Source organism: Danio rerio, chromosome 25 (assembly GCF_052040795.2).
Source record: "Danio rerio strain M-AB ecotype USA chromosome 25, GRCz13ab, whole genome shotgun sequence".
Taxonomy (NCBI): domain Eukaryota; kingdom Metazoa; phylum Chordata; class Actinopteri; order Cypriniformes; family Danionidae; genus Danio; species Danio rerio.
The window spans coordinates 34,240,001-34,262,993 of record NC_141045.1 but is presented as its reverse complement, the minus strand read 5'-3'; the positions used below and the strand labels follow the sequence as shown (position 1 = coordinate 34,262,993).

General features: G+C 37.6%; 1 protein-coding gene across 1 annotated transcript in view; it reads left to right on the top strand.

Annotated features, from left to right (window-relative positions):
- Window positions 1-6,384: 6,384 nt before the first annotated feature.
- Window positions 6,385-22,993, top strand: part of ubl7a (ubiquitin-like 7a (bone marrow stromal cell-derived)) — a 20,559-nt gene continuing 3,950 nt past the window's right edge. Inside the window, exons 1-8 of the mRNA NM_001017765.2 lie at window positions 6,385-6,712; window positions 11,959-12,078; window positions 14,032-14,114; window positions 14,200-14,284; window positions 14,363-14,420; window positions 17,250-17,383; window positions 22,578-22,627; window positions 22,710-22,886. Of these exons, the coding sequence (NP_001017765.2) occupies window positions 6,529-6,712; window positions 11,959-12,078; window positions 14,032-14,114; window positions 14,200-14,284; window positions 14,363-14,420; window positions 17,250-17,383; window positions 22,578-22,627; window positions 22,710-22,886 (891 nt within the window). The 5' untranslated portion in view covers window positions 6,385-6,528. The remainder of the gene's footprint in view (window positions 6,713-11,958; window positions 12,079-14,031; window positions 14,115-14,199; window positions 14,285-14,362; window positions 14,421-17,249; window positions 17,384-22,577; window positions 22,628-22,709; window positions 22,887-22,993) is intronic.

The following is a 22,993-nucleotide window of genomic DNA, read 5'->3' as shown; positions in this document are numbered from 1 at the left end:
TTCTGTAAACCACAATGCTACATCAATTAAATAAAAACTCACTAAACCGAATTTCCCTTTCTCTTTTCTATAGAGGAAGTTTCATGTTTATAATGATGATTGTGTCATCATTGAGGAACGCACCATGTGACTTTGCGCTTGCTTTATGGAGATAATGACAGTACATTAGTTTTATCTCCGTCGCTAATCTCTTCATGTACGCGCGGGGCCAAACTGGGACAAAAGTTTTAATGGGGTCGCTGGTAATCAAACCCATTAGACTCTCCTACATTCATTGAGTTCCCTGATTGACACAAAATGTTCATTTATTCCATATATAACGATCCCTTAATGCCCTTCAGAATGCTTATATTCAATTCTCATCAGCCCTCTGCAGACAAGGTCTTGAGCCTAATTAATCAAATTAAAGAATCCATTCTTCGGCCTCTTCATTAATCAAGCACTGTGTGATGTGAATGCAAATTGACCTTACTGGAAAAGCCTCCATCAACCACTGAATCGCAAAACAGACGATATGCACGATATACATACACTCATGCTTTTGCTTATACTAAGTACTGTGGCTGGGAATATGATTTGATTGTTTACTCATTTGTATGCAGTAACAAAAATCACACTGAACATTTGGTCAGAGCGAGAGTTAACGACTCAGGGATTCAAGTGATCCAGTTAGAGCAAGTCTGCAGTTAATGACTGAATCAACTAACATGTTTAGAGCGAGTCTACAGTTAGATTCTCTCACTGATTCAAGTGATCTGGTCAGAGGGAGCTAAGGGGTAATGACTTACTGATTCAAGTGAACTGGCTAGAGTAAGTCAACAATTATTGACTCACTGATTCAATTAATTAGTTCAAATCAAGTCTTTAACTACTCACTCTTTGAATCAAATGATGTTAAGAGTGATTCTACAGTTCCCCTTCGGGGGGAACTCCAGCACTATAAGTGGATTTGATGTTCTAAATCCCTGTATGGGAGGATTCGGTTCAGAAGCCACTCGTCTGAAAGAGTATTGAACGGGCCAATAGAGCTTTACCAATAGATTTAGAACATCAAATCCACTTATAGTGCTTCCGTTCCTCTCCTCGGGGAACGAAGGGTTACTTTAGTAACCTCGAACGTTAACGAGTCACAGATTCATGTGATCTAGTCAGTGTAATTCTACAGTAAGGAATAAAGTGATCCGATAAGAGTGATTCTACAGGTAATAAGTCACAGATTCAAGTGATCTAGTCAGAGTGATTCTAAAGTTATTGATTCAATTCAAGTGATCTAGTCAGAGTGATTCTACAGTTATTGATTCAATTCAAGTGATCTAGTCGGAGTAATTCTACAGTTACTGATTCAATTCAAGGGATCTAGTCAGAGTGATTCAAAAGTTAGCAAGTTACTGATTCATGTGATCTAGTCAGAGGGATTCTACAGTTAAGGATTCAAGTGACCTGGTAAGCGTGATTCTACAGTTAACGAGTCACAGATTCAAGCAATCTAGTCAGAGTTATTCTACAGTTAAGGATTCAAGGGATCTGTTAAGAGTGATTCTACAGTTAACAAGTCACAGATTCAAGTGATCTAAGCAGCGTGATTCTACAGTTAAAGATTTAAGTGATCTGATAAGAGTGATTCTACAGTTAACGAGTCACAGATTCCAGTGATCTAGTCAGAGTGATTCTACAGTTATTGATTCAAGTGATCTAGTCAGAGTGATTCTACAGTTATTAATTCAAGTGATCTAGTCAGAGTGATTTTACAATTAATGATTCAAGTGATCTGTTAAGTTTGATTCCACAGTTAACAAGTTACAGATTAATGTGATCTAGTCAGAGTGATTCTACAGTTAAGGATTCAAGTGATCTGGTAAGAGTGATTCTAGTTAACGAGTCACAGATTCAAATGATCTAGTCAGAGTGACTCTACAGTTAAGGATTCAACTGATCTAGTAAAAGTGATTCTACAGTTAACGAGTCACATATTCATGTGATCTAGTCAGAGTGACTCTACAGTTAACAAGTCACAGATTCAAGGGATCTAGTCAAGGTGATTCTACAGTTAATGATTCAAGTGATCTGGTTAGAGTGATTCTTCAGTTAACGAGTCACAGAATCAAGTTGATCTGGTCAGAGTGATTCTACAGTTAACGAGTAACAGATTTAAGTGATCGAGTCAGAGTGATTTTACAGTAAATGATACAAGTGATCTGGTCAGAGTAATTCTACAGTTAAAAACGAGTTACTGATTTAAGTGATCTGGACAGAGTGATTCTACAGTTAAAAACAAGTTACTGATTTAAGTGATCTGGTCAGAGTGATTCTACACTTGAAAACGAGTTACTGATTCAAGTGATCTGGTCAGAGTGGGTTTACAGTTAATGACTCATTGGTTTAAGTGATTCGTTCAGAATGCCTCTACATTAAATGATTAATTTATTGAAATCATCTGATCTGAGTGAATCAACAGTAAGCGGCTCACTAACTCAAATGATCAGAGAAAGACTTCAGTAAACACTGAATTTACCAAAGCAAAATCAGTCGATATGGGATAATCCTCACAGCTTGAGTTCCAATATATATATATATATATGTATTATTATTATTTTTAAGAAATGTTGCACTATTTAAAATCAAAATTATTGTTTGATTGTATTTTTTTGCCTATTAAAAAAATTAACTTTTCCCAAATATTTCAACTAAGCCAATTTTGAAATCTCACACTACTAAAAATGTATCAAACTGTAAGAAAAATGGAGGGGAAAACGTGTCTCAGCTACAATAGGGACATGTCATTTCCATTTCAAAATGACCAAACTCTTGAGTGGTCACGCTGGTAGTTTGGAAGCGGCCGCTGTCTCTCTAATCTACACCACACAGACTTTCTGACTTGTCTTGATCTTTAAGCAAGCCCATAGTGATGTCCCTTTGTAGCTGAGCCGGGTCTGGCTGAACGGGGTGTGAAATGTCTGGCCTCGTCCTCTATCCCTGTCATAACCGGTGTGTCCTGATTCCCTCCAGCGCTGTCAGCCATGAGTGGAGGAGCTGCTGAAGACTGGCGCTCTCCGAGAAGCGTATCCAGCCAAGAGACCATCTGTCATAGCGAATAACTGCGTGACAGCACAAATACAGTCCTACCTCACTGAAACCCTGACTAACACTGAGAACTGCACTCGCAACTGAAAGAAAGGAGTAGACCTCTGCAGATATTCAACAATACAATATAATCTGATAATAATGCGTGATAATTGTTATTGTGGGCGGGCACTTCAAAATATTGATTGTTTTTTGATTGATTAATTGATTGATTGATTATTTGTTACTTCAGAATTCTGATTGTTGATGCTCATCCCTGCTAAAAAATCCAGCTTAAACCAGCCTAGTCTGGTTGGCTGGCTTAAGCTGGTCGATCAGGCTGGTTTTAAAGGGGTTTTGGCCACTTCCAGGCTGGTTTCCAGCCATTTCCAGCCTGGTCTTTGCTGGTCAGGCTGGGAGATGACCAGCTAAAACCAGCTTGACCAGCCTAGCCAAGCTGGGAGTCCAACCAAAACCAGCTATGTCCAGCTTAAACCAGGCTGGTCAAAGCTGGATTTGGCTGGTCATTTTCCAGCCTGACCAGCTAAAACCAGCCTGGAAATGGCCAAAGCCCCTCTAAAACCAGACTGGTCAACCAGCTAAAACCAGCCAACCAGCCTAGGCTGGTTTAAGCTAGATTTTTCAGCAGGGAGCACATCACCAAATGCTCAAAGTCTTAATAAGCTATTTATTTTTAAGCACAACCATTTTTAAGTTAATATGGACTACAAAATACCTGAGATATTTATTGAAAATGTGCTTATTCGTTATAGGCCTGATGATTGTAAAAATGTTACCATAAACATTCATTTCTTGGTAAATAAACTAAAGTTTGAAGACCTAATAATTAGCCCTCCCATGAAATATTGTTTACATTTTAAAATATTTCACAGTATTTGATGTAAAATATAATTAATTTCACCGTATTTCATATTAAAAAAATTCTACTGTAGAAAATCTTATTTCTTTTAGTTTGCCAGTAATAAAAGAAGTTTTTAATTTAAAAAATTAGATTCTTTTATGGTCAATATTATATGACGCCTAATTTTTTTTTTTCAATTGACTTGCCAAATAACCTAAATTGCCTAGGTAACTTAGGTAACCAACAAAGGCTCATTCTGAAAATGTAGCCCTATATACATTTCTGGAGATCACGAATTATGTAGCCAGAGCTACGTATGGCTGCATTTCGTCTTTAAAATGAACGCTACAGTGCAGTATGACGCCGTTCCTGTACTCGCTTATCAGCTGACCACTTACCTCCGTATGGACAATTTTTCTGCTGTTACCAGTTTGTCTGGTAGTTCCTATGTCGTCGGATTTGACACACAGAGCGAAGTTGACTGCGACAATGGGGTTTGAATCTGCCGAAGAACAGTTCCAGAAAGCTGGCAAGACAAAAACAAAAGATAAAAAAATAAAATAAACAAGTAAATAACAGGGTGAAAATGTGGTAAAATCTGAAAAAGTGGTAAAAATCAGGTGAGGGCTTTTCTTTTTCTGGATTGCTTTTCTAAATACTGCAGTTGGGTTTAAAGAAGGAGGAGGGTCGGTCCGTCGGTCAATCAGTGCACGAATGGCACTCGCGAGAGAAAATTGAGATCTCAAAAAGCGTACACAACTGCCTCTGGTGGGTTTGCAAAAACAAAAACTGCCAAAAAATAGTTGAAAACATCTCTCCATTAAACAGCACATGGGAAATATTGGAAAAAATAATCATTTAATTTATGCTAACAGCTAGTAAAGTTCAGGTTTACTTCTTAAACTATTATTATTAACAGGCAACAACAAAGTGAGAAAAAATTGAAGATGTGAAAACATTTAAATACTTAATCATTTTTAAATAATTCCTATCTTTATTTAATGGTTCTTAATAAATAAGGTTGTGTGTAGTTTTAAGTAGCAGATTACAACTTACATTACATTACATTACATTTTTAAGTAATCAAACATTTCCATTAATTTACTCAGTTTACTGAATCAAGTAGCTTTGACAAAAGATACAACATTTGGATTGCTAGCATATATCTAGATGTTATTTTAGGCTTACCTATGCTAATGGGCTAAAACAGATGGAAAACAAAATGTCTTCTTTTTTTTCTTTTTCTTTTTTTTGTCAGTGAAATTAGACAGCAATGTTTAACTGTCAAGAGTAGCAATCCTATGGGTAATTTGTGACTACCAACAATAATCTTACCTTGTATAGCAATCGTTACTTTTTGTAAAGTTTGCATTCTGAAATTGACATGATATATTCACTGTAGGCCGTCGAGGCCAATATTTCGCTATTGAAAAAAAGCTTTTACTTTGAATTAAAAATGATTGTGAATAAGTTTGTAAGTATCATATGTATCTGTAGCGACATTAATGTTTTTAGATTAGGACATTATTCTTAAAAACCAAACAAATCAACCCAAACACTTTAAACACTTGTAGCCATAACGTTAGATATTCTTCTTGAAGTTACATAATTCAACCTGGCTCTGTGTATTAAAACTGTGCTAATACAAACGGTTATAAATGTGCTTTCTATTAAAAAAACTAGAGGGTTAAACTTTACAAAGTCCTTTTGGATAATCACTTACCAAGTGATAGTCACGGAGCAACTTCCTTTGAGATGAGTAGAAATGCTAATTGCTATTGCAAATGTTTGTCTCTGTATTCCCTCAAAGACTGTAACACACTGTGGTATTATGTTAAGCAAGAAAACAAAAATAAAATTGCTAAAAAAAAAACGCTTCAAAGAAAATAGTATTTATTTATTTGCATAGATCCGCCATGATCCGTGGGTAATTTCAGGTTTTGCTCATGAGTTGGGTAAAACAATGCTTATTAATAATTTAGATTAACAACTATATATATATATATATATATATATATATATATATATATATATATATATATATATATATATATATATATATATATATATATATATATATATATATATATATATTTTTTTTTATTTATTTATTTATTTTTTTTTTTTAAACATTTGGTCTATTTGTTGCGTTTAGGACACTTACATATAACCCTAATTTTTTTTCACAAAAAACAAAAACACCTATTATCCTGGCCAAATGTAAACGTATTAAGAAATAAAATGTTCTAAATGGCAATATTTTATTTTAATGAAATTTGAAAGAAATATTCTCATATCTTTGTAATAAAACATATAAATATATTTTATTCATACACTGTAAAAGATTGTATTCAAACCTACACATTATTTGTGTTTTCTCTGTTCATAATTGAGCACTACAGCCTGCGAACACATCAGGAAAACTACAACTCCCACAAACTCGACAGTTCTTCGGTGACGCCATGACGCACGGATGAGAACAGTCGCGTGATTCTGTTTATTTTAATCCATTGTGTTTTCAAGACCGAAACACATTTTAATCCTTTCTTTTGCCTTGCCAAAAGAAGCACGCGCTCCCCGTGCAGCTGCAAACCGCGCGTCAGATGATGGCGTTCTCGGAGTGGCGTCTGTCTTTAAAGCTGGTGGATCAACCTTCACTACCCAAGTCATTACTGCAGTTTCCAGAAGCTGAGCCTGGAGATGTTCCTCCCGGAGAGTATCGGGTCTCCACTCTCAAACAGCTGGTCTCTGCACAGATCCCTGATGCCATACCAGATCCCGAGCTTATAGGTAACATCACAGTAATATTAGATGACATTATTGCAGGGCTTATGGATCATTCATAATGTCTGGTGACACTACGTTATATTAAATAACTGTTCAGTTTCGCCTAATTACACTTTTATCTTAAAGAAGCATACATAATTCCGTTTACTGTTTGTGACGAATATTAATTTCATTGATAAAAGTCATCATTTATTGATTTTAAACAGCATCTTCTCATTCACTGGTGAATGTGAAAAATAGTATCAGGTTATTTGATCTATTTATTTTGAACAAAAAATCTAACAATTCTTTAAACAAAATACATTTCATTATTCATTCATGCATTTTCCTTGGCCTTAGTCACTTTTTTATTCATGGGTGGCCACAGCGGAATGAACCGCCAACTTATCCAGCTTATGTTTTACACAGCAGATGCCCTTTCAGTTGCAACCCAGTACTGGGAAACACATTTCATCATGATCAACAAAATATTTACTTATCTATATTGTTGTGTATAGATGCTATGCTAACCGGGGTTGTTCCAAATGCAGATTTATTAGGAGAATGGTCATCTTGTGAGCAGGGCCGGCGCATCCATAGAGGCGACCTAGGCGGCCGCCTAGGGCAGCAGAATAGAGGGCGGCGTCCCCGAAACTACCCTCGCCACCAGCACCCTCAGTTATATCCGCGTCTAGGGCTGCAGAATAGAGAGCGGCATCCCCAAAACTACCCTCGCCACCTGCGCCCTCAGTTATATCCGTGTCTAGGGCGGCAGAATAGAGAGAGCGGCGTCTGGACACTACCCGCACCACCCGCGCCCTCAGTTATATCCGCATCTAGGGCTGCAGAATAGAGAGCGGCATCCCCAAAACTACCCTCGCCACCCGCGCCCTCAGTTATATCCGCATCTAGGGCTGCAGAATAGAGAGCGGCATCCCCAAAACTACCCTCGCCACCCGCGCCCTCAGTTATATCCGTGTCTAGGGCGGCAGAATAGAGAGAGCGGCGTCTGGACACTACCCGCACCACCCGCGCCCTCAGTTATATCCGTGTCTAGGGCGGCAGAATAGAGAGAGCGGCGTCTGGACACTACCCGCACCACCCGCGCCCTCAGTTATATCCGCATCTAGGGCTGCAGAATAGAGAGCGGCATCCCCAAAACTACCCTCGCCACCCGCGCCCTCAGTTATATCCGCATCTAGGGCTGCAGAATAGAGAGCGGCATCCCCAAAACTACCCTCGCCACCCGCGCCCTCAGTTATATCCGTGTCTAGGGCGGCAGAATAGAGAGAGCGGCGTCTGGACACTACCCGCACCACCCGCGCCCTCAGTTATATCCGCATCTAGGGCTGCAGAATAGAGAGAGCGGCGTCTGGACACTACCCGCACCACCCGCGCCCTCAGTTATATCTGCATCTAGGGCTGCAGAATAGAGAGCGGCATCCCCAAAACTACCCTCGCCACCTGCGCCCTCAGTTATATCCGTGTCTAGGGCGGCAGAATAGAGAGAGCGGCGTCTGGACACTACCCGCACCACTCACGGCCTCAGTTATATCCACGTCTAGTGTGGCAGAATAGAAAGAGCGGCGTCCCCGACACTACCCTCAGCACCCGTGCCCTTTGTTATATCTGCGTCTAGGGCGGCAGAATAGAGAGGGCACCCACTCTTCCACCCCTGTTTATGGTTGAGGGCGGCATGACCGTCCTTTGCCTAGAGCGGCACTTCAGCTTGCTCCGGCCCTGCTTGTGAGCTGGCTGTGTGGTGGTGGAATGAGCAGCAAGCCCCGTTGCCAGCGGGTCTTGCTGTCCTTTGAGGGGTCTCCTCCACCTTGCCAACAGTGAAGGGGGGCCCACTTTATTGTAATGCCAGTTCAATGTATATTTCTAATGTCCAGTGGGGCTGGTGTAATGGCATGATTGAATAAAGGGGCTCAGAAAGTCCTCCACGAAAGAAAATCATCAGGCATAATTCATCCAAAGATGTTAAATGGGCTACCTGGATGGAGTCCTCCACATCTTCCTCTATAGACCGGGCCTCCTGACGCAGACACATGATCTTAAAACCCTCTGGATCCATGTTTTGGCTGAGTATTGTTTAGCTGTTGCTGTTCATACATAAGCGTTTCTCTTAGTTTCCTGTGTATTTGACCTTAGACTGTTTATCGTGTTTTGACCCTTTGCTGCCTGCCCTGAACCTTTTTGCCTGTTTTTGGATCTGCAGTGTCTCCTACACTGTTTATGCTGGTATTTGACCCCTGCCTGATTGACCATAACTGGTAATAAAGCTCCATTTGGAACTACCCCGGTCTGCACAGCATCCTTATGCAACACATATACACTTACAATAACAAAAGTGTTTAGCCGTTTCGAAATGCAAGCTAATGCATTTACTGTATCTCTTTTTATGAATAATGAAGAAAAATGCTTTGATATTTCATATCTAAGATTTCGGAAGGTAAACTATGTTTAAGGTCACATTTGAACATAAAGTTTCATTAGTTAATATAACTTTGTTTATTTACTAATAATGAACAAAACAGTCAGAATTATTAGCCCCTTCTGAATTATTAGCCCTTCTGTTTATTTTTTCCCCAATTTATATTTAACAAAGAAGATTTTTCAACACATTTCTAAACATAATAGTTTTAATAACTCATCTCTAAAAATTGATTTATTTTATCTTTGCCATGATGACAGCAAATAATATTTGACTAGATATTCTTCAAGACATTTCTGTACAGCTTAAAGTGACATTTAAAAGTTTAATTAGGTTAACTAGGCGGGTTATGGTAATTAGCCAAGTTATTGTATAATGATGTTTTTTTTAATATTTTATATTAATTTATATATATATATATATATATATATATATATATATATATATATATATATATATATATATATATATATATATATATATATATGAGCAATTCCGTGCAAATGTCAACCTTGCCATGAAAAAAAATTAAGTTTTTACCAAAATACAGAAACCATTTCTGGGTTGTTTGTGTAGGCAAGTATTTTACAGTACTTTAAAAATACTCAAAAAGCATCTGTTAATGTTTTCAAACTATTACTATTTGATTTACCAAAGTCACACAAATGGTAATTTCACATGCGTCACATCCATAACAGAGAGATGTCACATCCATAACAACACTTTTTCATCAGAAATGTGAAAATATTAAATAAAATAAAATCAATAATTTTTGTTTTATAGAGAGCCGACTCAAATCCTTTTGATTAGCATTATTTCTTTTGGGTTGTGCAGTTTAATTCACATAATTTCTACAAAGTGTGTTGTATACTGTAAACTCGCAGACTTTTTTTGTCACATCCATAACGCATGCTTATTTTCCACATTTAAAGTACAAAACACGTTTACAGATTGATATTTTTCTGCTCCCATAACTCTGTGGCTAGTTGCTCTAGAAAATATAATCAAATTTGTCAATATAATGTTAACATATACTTTCTCTGTCAATCTATGTGTTGAGTTTTTACTGCAAATGTCACATCCATAACGCTGGAATTGCTCATATATATATATATATATATATATATATATATATATATATATATATATATATATATATATATATATATATATATTTATATTATTTTATATATATTTTTTAAAAATAAAATTTTAACAGTACGAAGAAATATACATGCCAGGGGGTAAGCATAAATCAAATACAAATATACATATGTAATAATCAAATAAATACAATGTAGAGTTCACAAAGTTTTAAAGTGCATAGGGCTTTCTTATTTAGAGTCTCTGATACTACTAATATATAAGCATAATTCAGTCATCAACACCTTAAAGTTGGGTTTCTTATTGGTAAATTTACATTTATGAATGTAAAATTTTGTTAGCAAAATAATTTAATTAATTAATTAAAAACAATTTTCCTCTTGAGTAGGGTACTTTGTAATTTGTTATTATTAAATTTTTGCACCTCTGTCTATAAGTTGACTGAGTATGCGCAATGCCAAAATACGTGTAATGCAGTCTCCTCAAATTCATTACAAAAATACAATTTATATCAATCCCACTTTTACATTTTTGTAAATAATGTTTTGCTGGATAAAATCTGTGGAGAAGTTTATACGATATTTCTTTCATTTTATTTCTAACATTGTAATTCTGTGGTAACAGCCACACTTTTCCCCAGCAAATCAGTTGATCCTTTACTAAAGACATCCAATAAGATTGAATATAAGGTAAAGTAATAATTTCTCTTTGGAAAAGGGTACGGATAGCCTTATTATTACTCTTGGTATATATATTAAAACAGGTTTTGCCCACATATGATTTAGTGAAAACAAAAGACGATGCATCAAAAGCATGGACTTGATTAATACCTCTAAATAACATATGGACCCCTGGAGGAATTGAATTAATAACAGTTGAAAACTCTTGTTGGGTAATTCAGATTTTGTAATAAGAGAGGAATTCATTGTAAGAAAAGAGTATACCTTCTTTATTATATAACTGACTAACTACATTTATTTTGTTTTCAAATCAATTATTAAAAATAGAGATTTGCGCTTGTATAAAATGTGAATGATGGTTTGTTCTGTAGACTATCGAAAAAAAAATAGCTCAAAGGGGCTGATAATTTTGACCTTAAAATGAGTTTTAAAAAATTAAAAACTGCTTTTTATTCTTGCTGAAATAAAACAAATAAGACTTTTTCTAGAAGAAAAAATATTATCAGACATACTGTGAAAATTTCCTTTGCTGTGTTAAACATCATTTGGGAAATATTTAAAAAATAAAATCAAAGGGGGCGAGGCAGTGGCGCAGTAGGTAGTGCTGTCGCCTCACAGCAAGAAGGTCGCTGGGTCGCTGGTTCGAACCTCGGCTTAGTTGGCGTTTCTGTGTGGAGTTTGCATGTTCTCCCTGCTTTCGCGTGGGTTTCCTCCCACATGTGTGTGTGTGTGTGTGTGGAGAGATGGTTTGCGTCTGGAAGGGCACCCGCTGCATAAAAAACTTGCGGGATAAGTTGGCGGTTCATTCCGCTGTGGCGCCCCGGATTAATAAAGTGACTAAGCCGACAAGAAAATGAATGAATGAATAAAATCAAAGGGGGGGTAATAATTCTGACTTCAACTGTACATCTAAGTTAAAAGCAGGCTGACTTTTCTATTTCATGTTTCCAAGACAAGAAAAAAAAGCAGTCAGTCAGATGTAGCAGTGACCCCTGGAGGAATCTTGACAAGACTGCAAACAGTTTTCCCATTATCTTTATCCATTACAGAGTTAGTGTACTGTGGCAGAAAGTTGAAGGATGACTTGACTCTGGAATCCTACGGGATTCAGTCGGGATCCACTGTGCACATCCTGAGAAAGTCCTGGCCAGAGCCTGAGATCCATCCTGGTGAGTGGAAGCAATTTTTAGTTCTTCTGTGAGACCAAATAAACGTTGGTGATCAGATTGTGTACACTGCATGTTATTCCATACAACTGAAAGTGTTTACAGATAAAACCTGTCAAGCTCCATAAAGACTATGGGCTCTATTTTGACGGTCCATGCGCAGAGCGCAAAAGGGCGCAAACGCTTTCAGGGCGTGTCAGAACGCATTTTTGCTAATTTAAGGACGGGAAAATCCGCTTTGCACCATGGCGCATGGTCTAAAAGGGTTGAGTTTATTTTCTTAATGAGTTATAGGTGTGTTTTGAGAATAAACCCATTAGAGTCTCATCTCCCATTCCATTTAAGAGCCAGCTGCGTCGCGCCATAAGCGCATTTTGACGTAAAGTAAGTTCACTTTCGCTATTGCTCTCGTGGATAGGGAAACCTTACCGCACAGACATCAATTAGCCTAAAAATAATTAATTTTGTGTGTTAAGCGCAAAGATTTGTTTCAAAACTATTTCTAAATTCAGTTCTAATTTCTAGCAAACGAATAAATAAATAATAATAACCAAGTATGGTCAAAATACTGAGTTATTTCCAAATACACCTGCCATGCCCCATATGGTCTAAAATTTGACAGGTGGACAAATCTAAGCTTGTTTTTAATAAAACATATAAAAAACATACAATATAAATATGGATATAATAAATAATACTGCTAATAATAATAACATTATACAAAAGCAAACTGAATGAACTGAAAAAGCCTCCCGAGATGAAGAAAGTATAAGGCAGTGGTTTTTAAATCTTTATGTAGGCTAGAAACTAATATGTTTTGTAATATTTTAATAATTTATATTTATATCTTGTATATATCCTTATTATATATATATATACACATTTATATATATATATACATACATTTATATATACTTGCGCCACAATATACATACCAGGGCGGGCTTGCTCGAGGTACCACTGTAACGCTGTCGCTGACTTGGTTAACAAGCTACTGTATTGGGGTTTGTTTGCTGATGAATGGTTCCAGAAAGTGGGTAAGACAAAAACAGAAGCCAAAAATAAAATAAACAAGTTAATAACAGCAAGAGAATGTCTTGGATGTCTTTCGTGTTTCACTATCCACGAAAGTAAAGGAGTAAAATAAAGAGAAAGTAAAGAGGCCGAATGGAGGAGGCTCGTTCTTTATACTAGCACTGCAGATGGCCTGTTTAACTGTTTTCTCACTAGTGACGCATTCAGTTTTTCCACTTACAAAGTACGCCATGTAAATAGCAAATGTACCATGGCTCGACGCAACTGACTCTTAAAGGCAATGTGAGACGAGACTCTTATTGGTTGAATGCAGTTTATGCTCAAAACACACCTATAACTCATCATGAGAATAAGCACAACCCTGTTAGACCATGTGCCAGGGTGCAGAGGGGATTTTTTCCATCCTTAAAACAAAAGTGGATTTGGAAAAGCCCTTTTCTGCTTTTGCACACTGCACTTTAGACTTTGCATCTAGATCCTTAATATAGAGCCCAGTTCCAATTTGCATTTGTGCTCTAGATCTAGGCCTTCATAAAAATGTAAAACATTCCAGATTTAAACTAGATTTACTACTCCTTTTTTTTTTTTTTTTTGGGGAAAAATTATCTAAAATAAGTTTATTTTTTTTGTATTCACTTTTCCCATTATTTTTCAATGTGGGGTCAATCTGACCCAGACGAACCTGAACAGTGATTTTTACACAGCTTTAGAATATTCAAATCAAGTCAGTATTTTGTGTGTATTAAAATCGATTATTTAGGAAAATTGACAGAATTTCATGCCCCTGAGATAAAGGGAACATTAAAAAATGTGATTTTTCCATCTGTGTCATTCTGATCCCATAAGCCGATTTAAGCATAATTCATAAATGATATAAATCATCATATACGGTGGGTTATGTTTTGCTCTGTTGTTGTACAGAGCCGGTGGACAAGGTTGCAGCTGCGAGAGAATTTCGTGTCCTGCAAGCAGCTCTTCACACCAGCACTGCGTACAGAGAGTCGGTAGGCTGACTGTGAGCAGCATACAGATGCAGAGCTGCTTCTGGATCCTTCAGGAATTATTCAACTCGCTGTTCATCTGTTCCAGGTTTTCAAGATGCTCAATAACAAAGAGTCCCTCGATCAGATCATTGTGGCGACTCCTGGGCTGAGCAGCGACCCTGTGGCTTTAGGTACGACCATCGCAATAAAAAAAGCTGATTTATTTGTGATGTGAGGTGTGTTGCTCATACGTTGTTTATCGATTTCAGGGGTTCTTCAAGACAAAGACCTCTTCCTCCAGTTCACTGACCCAAACATGCTGGACACGTGAGTAAACATCATTACAGCTGACACCAATCTCTGCTTTTGATTCAAGATTATTAGTCGAAATAGGAAATGCTGTTTTTATCAATAAAAGTGTTCATAACAATTTTGAAAAAAGAAAAAAATAATTAATATTTAGAAAATAATATCGGTAATTGTTGATAATTATAAAAATAATGCTATTCATTTAACAATTCCTAAAATGTAAATATCATCATTATTTATGATAGTAGGACTATTAGTAGTAGTAATAATGAAAGGAAAACACAACATTAATAACTCTATAAATTTGTGTGTCATTAATAATAATTTTTGATGTCAGTAATGAATAGAAATAAAAGAAATAAAGCTGTTAAATTAGTAAGTAATATATATAATAACCAGGGCTTTACATTAACTTTTTTGATCACCAGCCACTGTGGCTAGTAGATTTCCAACATCACTAGCCACAATTTTATTGTTTGGAAAATATATTTTATATAAATAAATGTGACTTTGACATGCTAAAATGACTTGATTTAGACACTGTGTTGCCCACATGCCTCCTCATTCATTTCACTTTTTGTGTGTGTTGTGTATTAGCTTGCTCACTGCGCATGAGGAAATGGGTTGTGTCGCATTGCAATTGGTTTTTATTTCACATGACTTTTTAGGGCTCAGAATAAAGCAGAATAATGCACTTTATATTCAACAAAACTTTTCTTTCTTTTAAAAAATAACATTTAAAAAGATCTATGTTCATGCATCAAAAATATGCACAGTAATCTGTCCTGGCTAAAGGTCCCAGATCAGCAGTTACTACACATAAATGGGGAGTTAATCTCCTATTAAAGCAATGTTATTGTAAAGGATGATAATTAAACTATATTAACAAAAATAACTGTAAGCAAAAGAAAGCAGGTAAAAACCATGTGTGATAATGAAAGGATGATCACCTGCCCGAGAATAATTAAAAAGAAAGCAGTGACTGCTGCTGTTGCTTACAAATATATACATTTTTCAATCTTGAGCTCTTAAAAGCAGCAGGTCTGTGGGTACACAAGCATCGTTTTTTGTCTAGACTTTCAAAGAGAACCGATTGAAAGTGAACAGAAAAAAAAAGCGCAAGTAAACGGGAGCGCGCACGCTTTTTAACAGTTGTGCACATCACATCACCTGTGCGCGCGAGTCATCATCCTCTCATCCGGAATTCACCTGCTTTTTCTCGCGCGAACACAGTAATTGTTTTCAGTCGTGCTGCCTCTCGATTCTAAGATCACATTTGCACGCATATTGGGCCATCCTTATTGTTGAACGCTGCTTTAAGAAAACTACAATGCAAACATTATTTCCAACCTGCCAAAGTGGCTAGTGGGAGCGGTTGTTAATGTAAAGCCCTGATAATAACAATGATTATTATTTGGTTTTAAACTACATCAACAATAATATGTCAATTATATTAATTTAGCCATAATTTAATCAGTAATATCAGGGGTGGCCAACCCTGTTCCTGGAGAGCCACCTTCCTGCAGATTTCAGTTGCTACCGATATCAAACACACCTGAACCAATTAACTAGGACCTGAACACCACGTGATAATTACAGGCAGGTGTGTTTGATTTGGGTTGCAACTGAAATCTGCAGGAAGGTAGATCTCCAGGAACAGGGTTGGCCACCCCTGAGTAATACTATATTTAAAATAATCAGATTTATTAATGAACAGTAAGTACCAAAACGACAATATTATCATGGCTTTGCCACTTCAGCCGTGTTGACTCTTGGTTTTGTGGCATTTGTGTATTGGCTTTGGGTCTGCTGTCTTGGTTTTGTGTTATTGTCTCTTATGTTGACTGTACAGGGTGTTTGGATCCCAGCACTGAGTCACCTTTTTTCCAGTTTTTATCCAGTGCCGGGGTTCAAAAATTCATGTTCTGTTTTGTTTTTTGACAAACTCTTATTATATTATTGTTATACTAATAATGAGAAAATAGCAAGAACAAATGATTAATGCTATTATGAATAATAAAGTAATAACATTAATACTATGTTCATTTGTAATAAAATAATAATAATAATAATAATAATAATAATAATAATTGTAATAATAATAATAATAATAATAATAATAATAACAACAACAACAACAACAACAACAACAACAACAACAACAACAACTATAATAATAATAACAATAATAATAATAATAATAATAATAATAATAATAATAATAATAAATAATAAAATGATATTTACCAGTAAGGATGGCCAATATACCAGTGAAAATTCTAAAGGTGTAGAACTCTAATCCCTGCTCCGGAAAGCTTATTTCTAACCTGCTTGTGTATTTTATATGAGACTGAAAGAATAATAATAAATGTTTTATTGGAAGAAGTGTTCATAATAAATACCAGAAAAGAAAGAAAAATCCTAATTAATATTCATAAAATAATTTATACTTCTTTTAAATCAATACTTTTCTCTGACGATACAGGACTTTTTTGTCTCTTGGTTGAAATGAATTTTCACCAAAACTACTGTTATTGCGACAAAAACCAGATAATATTGTGGTATAATTTAAAACCATATCGCCCATCAATATCCCTATCCCTTCTCAAATTCAAGTTTTATTTGTCACATACACAGTATGAAATGCTCACACAAACACTCATGACTTTAAAATAATAACAGAAAAAATCTAAATTATGGAGAAATAGAAGTTATGCTATAGAAATTAAAAGCAAATTTATGTTTTATATTGTCTATAATACGTATAGGTTAACAATAAGGCTGTGATTTAGCTGCCTCTAGCAAAGACATATGAATCCAGTGCTGTATTCTTAACTGTGTGAGCAGATTGGCCAATTCCCACCCGGCTCTAGTAAACGCCATCATCCTGGTGCTGCACTCAGTGGCTGGCAGTGTCCCGCCGCAGCAGAGCACCAGCTCCTCCAGAAATGTGTCCTCCGGCTCCTACAGCGACATGCCAGGTGCGTTCATTTAGACACATTTTAAAGGAAACATTGCCCACAGTTTGTGTGCGGGTTCAGAGGCTGAACTAAAACAAAACAAAACAAAAGCAGCCGGTTGCTAATTGGGAGTTTTAAGCAGAAAACAGCTGATTTGGATTATTGGGGCTAGAGTTGAGTCAATGGACTTCACGGTGCTGAGCCGGTATCGCAATCCTCCGCCCCGCCCCCATCGCAGCAGCAACACGCTCGCAAAAAATACACACTTACACCCCATTTACACTAATAGGCCTTAGTTTTATAATGGCATTTTAAATCGAAAATGATCCACATCCACATTAGCGTTTCATCTAGCATTTCTGAAAAGAGCTCCTTCCACACTATACTGCTGAAAACGCACATCACGTGACCACACACACACACACACACATACAGGCATGCGCTGCAGCACGCATGTCTGAGCTTCAGGCAGTCAGCACCCGGTGCTTTAAGCACAAAACCCCAGAGAGCAGCGCACGTCGGACTGTTTATCAAGGATGTACTGCTGGATTGCGTCTCACTATAATTGTTAAACGAGTTAGGCCCTTTGAATCTATCTGGTAACATGTCTCAGCGGGTCAGTACACTGCTTCAATCTTTCGCTTTCACACTTGTACTTAGTAATTTTAGTGAAAACTTCAGATACTGTTGGTTGGTTCCTGTAGGTTGTGCATCTTTTTCACCAACCAAGTTTGTCGACGCCATTATAACGACACAGCTCACTCTGTCTATTCATGCCAGAGTCCCGTGTAAAAAAGTGATTGACAGGTGGTCATTTGTGTGTAACTTATCTTTATTTATTTCTGAATTGTTTATGGGTAACGCAAAGACGATGCAGATCAGGTAGGTGAAAACGGTAGGCTACAAATGATTAATTCCTTATAAATAAATAAATAATTAATTCACTGCCACCTACGATGATGATGCCATCGTCCATCGCGATGTTTTACATTAGACATCGTATGATGCCAAATTGGTCAACATCGCCCAACCCTAATTGGGGCAGTCTCTTATTTTGACTCATTGGGCCTGTTTACGCCTGATTACTTCACGCGTTTTTTTCTGATTGTACAGCTACAGTTGTAAATGCCCTCCTAAATGCATTCGAGATGGATACAAATGCGATTGCTTCAACCAAAACTAATAACAAAATTTGTTATGAATAATAAAACTGCGTTGGTGCAGTGGGTAGCGCTGACGCCTCACAGCAAAAAGGTTGCTGGTTCAAGCTCCTGTAATGGCATTTCTGTGTGGAGTTTGCATGTTCTCCGCGCATGGGTTTTCTCTGGGTGCTCCGGTTTCCTCCACAAGTCCAAAGACATGCGCTATAGGTAGGGCCAGATAAAATCTGCGGACGTTTTTTGCTATTTCTTCAGAGAATTTTGGTAAAAGTCTGTGGATTTCTGCAGGATTATTTTGGGAGTATCATAACTAAAACCTTAATATATGAAATGAAAAATAAAATCTTTTTAACTTTTATTTAATGTTTAAAATGCAAATCCAATTAGATTCACTTCATTTGGTAAATAAAGCAAGTTTGTCCTATAATATATTTATATATAATAATGTATAAAATATTACTGCTCAAACTGCAATGTACATAAATCAGATGAACATTTTCACATTAGTCAATAATATTACTGAAATTAAGTAAAAAAAATGAATTAATATTGATTCACACACATTTACTCAAGTAAATGAACAGAATTAATGATGAAAGCTGCGGAAAATCTGCGGAATTCTGCCCGCACAGATTCTGGCTGGGCCTATAGTCCGTAGTGTATGAGTGTGAATGAGAGTGTATGGGTGTTGTGGCAACCCCTGATTAATAAAGGGACTAAGCTGAAAAGAAAATGAATAAATGAAAATAAACATGAGAGTGCACGTTTTGTGGGCTATAATGATTGGCAGATGACAGCACAAATGCTTAAGCAACAGAATGGAGCCGCTGACAGCTTGAGATGTTTGTTTTATTTACATCTTTTCATTTAGTTTTATTTTTGAAATGATGAAATTACATTTTTAATTAATATCAGATGGGAGCATTATTAGCAGACGCAGCACACACCTGTAGCACATCTCCGTGAATAACAATCATTTACCGTACGTTCACACCGAAAGCGGCGAGAGTGTCAAAAAAGTCGGAAGTCATTCATTTTCAATTAGAGCCGGCGGCGATAGGCAGCGATAAGCGGCGAGGAGCAGCACGGCGCGTCTTCGCCGGCGTGAGCGTCGAGGAGAGTTGAAATGAAGTCAACTTTATGGTAATAAGTAGGGATGTAACGGTATCAGAATTTCACGGTACGGTAATACCTCGGTATGAATGTCACGGTACGGTATTTATTGAATCATTTACAGGAAAAAACAAAACTTATGAAAATACTCTAAAAAAGTGCCAAAAGTGTCAATGACATACAAATTAGTCATCTATCTGTAAGCTTTGAAACGGGAACTTCAATTTTAATAACAAAAAAATATTAAACCATGTAAAAAAAATTAAGTTTCAATTCAGTATTGTTGAAAACTCATCACATTCAACATTTAATCACTCACTCACTTAGATAGAGATGGGTTTAAAGGAAAATTATCATATGAATATAATCTGGTAAAAGCTGGTATCTCTGGGTATTTACAATGTCCCCTGCAACAGAAAAAAAAAACTCTCATTTGGGACTGAGGTTTCTGGGACAAGAGATATGACTTGGCCCAGGTTGACAGCAGTGGGTAACGTTGTGCATTGTCTTTCCCCCACTTGAGAGGACAAACCATGAGTAAGATAGAGATCTCATGTCTGCATCAATCTGAACAGTGTGCTGACAACACCGCTATTCAGTACGCGCGCGACAACACAGCTGATAAGAACTCGCGCGACAACACAGCTGATAAGAACTTGCGCGACAAAACAGCTGATAAGAACTCGCGCAACAAAACAGCTGATAAGAACTCGCGCGACAACACAGCTGATAAGAACTTGCGCGACAAAACAGCTGATAAGAACTCGCGCGACAAAACAGCTGATAAGAACTCGCGCGACAACACAGCTGATAAGAACTCGTGCGACAGCTGATAAGAACTCGTGCGACAGCTGATAAGAACTCGTGCGACAACACAGCTGATAAGAACTCGCGCGACAACACCGCTATTCAGTACGCGCGCGACAACACAGCTGATAAGAACTCGCGCGACAACACCGCTATTCAGTACGCGCGCGGCGACAACACCCGCTTTAGGGTTTTCCAACTCTTTTTCATCCCCGCTTCTAGCAGCACACTCCATTTCCGCATTACTGGATCTGTAGCGACAACAGACCGCAAGGGATGATGGTCAAGCCTGGGCTGATGGGAATTGTAGTTTCCGGTACCTCCCGTTCGCTTCATTCGCCTGAGCAAATTTTCTCAGAAGACCTATAGTTTTACCGAGTCATGCAACTTCGGTAATATCGAAAAAATTTTATATTGCGGTATGACGGTATTTACAATACCGTTACATCCCTAGTAATGAGCTATGACGCGGTTCGGCGGCAAGCAATCAGAATGAAGACGTCCACCGCTTGATAGCAGTTCAGAGAACACAGACCAGTGAACTTTGGTTGCGACCACAGTGCTTCCCAAGGGTTTGATGATTGTGGTCGCCGGATTTCCAATTATTTACAATATTTTCCTACAGGAACATACGTTAAATAAGTTACTGGCGACTTACTGATGTTCATTAATGTTATATAAATTTATCTTAAAAAAGTGGAAATCTCACGCGATGTGACAGTACAAAACAGTACTGCTGCTTCAGAATATTTCAGACATATGGACACATATTGGATAAATAGAGCAAAGCCACACCACATGCAACTTGATCTTCCATTGTTGTATGAATTTGATAAGAAGTGCGCAACATTTTCACGCTAGAAACATGTCTTATGCAGGAATGTAACTGATATGCTGCAACGGCTCCTTTAAATACAAGATCAATGTAGCGAGTTTTGATGCTCTTGCGGCCGGAGCTTAACCGTACGTTCACACCGAAAGCGGCGAGAGCGTCAAAGTAGCCGGAAGTCATTCATTTTCAATGAGAGCCGGCGGCGATAAGCGGCGAGAAGCAGCGCGGCGCGTCTTCGCCGGCGTGAGCGTCGAGGAGAGTTGAAATAAAGTCAACTTTATGGTAATGAGCTATGACGCGGTTCGGCGGCAAGCAATCAGAATGAAGACGTCCACTGCTTGGTAGCAGTTCAGAGAACACAGACCTGTGAACTTTGGTTCCGACCACAGTTGTTCCCAAGGGTTTGATTATTGCGGTCGCCGGATTTCCAAATATTTCTAATTTTTTCCTACAGGAACATACATTAAATAAGTTACTGGCGACTTACTGATGTTCATTAATGTTATATAAATTTATCTTAAAAAAGTGGAAATCTCACGCGATGTGACAGTACAAAACAGTACTGCTGCTTCAGGATATTTCAGACATATGGACACATATTGGATAAATAGAGCAAAGCCACACCACACGCAACTTGATCTTCCATTGTTGTATGAATTTGATAAGAAGTGCGCAACATTTTCACGCTAGAAACATGTCTTATGCAGGAATGTAACTGATATGCTGCAACGGCTCCTTTAAATACGAGATCAATGTAGTGAGTTTTGACGCTCTCGCGGCCGGAGCTTAAGGCCGACAGCGTTGTCGCCAGAGTGACCTTGGACGCTCTCGCCGCTTTCGGTGTGAACGTACGGTTACAAAGGCACGTTGTTGTTGTTTTGGGAGAGTATGATACACACAAATGAATGCAAACCCTTTACAGTTTTGAATGATGTCCTACACGTATCTCTGTGACAAAAATAGATGTTTCGTTTAGTCTATAATGAAAGTAATCCCGAAGCCCACTTTGATTTCCAGCCTGCATATAATATGATAATATATGAGATATAAAGCTTACGCTTCTGTAAATAATAAAATTAATTAAAATGAATGCTGTGAATCTGATGCTTTAGTCCACGTAACCTAGTTAAATTTGCATATAAATCAGGATTTTAAGATCAGAATCATATCCGTTTAGCGGAGATGCATTTATTTAGCCAAATGTAAATGCAACTGTTTTCATAAATCTGAGATCTATCTATCTGACCTGATGTAAACAGACCCAAAGTAGTCTATAATGCATAACCTTTTTGTTAATCTGCAGGAGGTTTCCTCTTTGAAGGCATGTCCGACGATGAGGAAGATTTCCAGTCGGTCTGTGATGATTTACCGCTCTTTTTATAAAGGTTTAGTGCATTTACAGTGTTGGATGTTGAGCCTGTTTGATCGTCTGTAGGGGAATCGTGGCGGACCCTCGACTCTGGCCAGTGGTTTAGCTGGCATGAGGCCGGCGTCTCTGGGTTATAATGGAGCTGTGGGGCCCAGACCCATAACTCAGAGTGAACTGGCCACCGCTCTGGCCCTAGCAAGCACCCCAGAGAGCAGCGCTGTCACACCAACTACTGGAAACCAGGTACAGCTCACTTACACAAGAGAGCAGCCACCATACCAAATGCCTTAATTTTACATGTGTCAAATTAAACTACAAAATACAACAGCCATAAATGTATTAAAATAAAA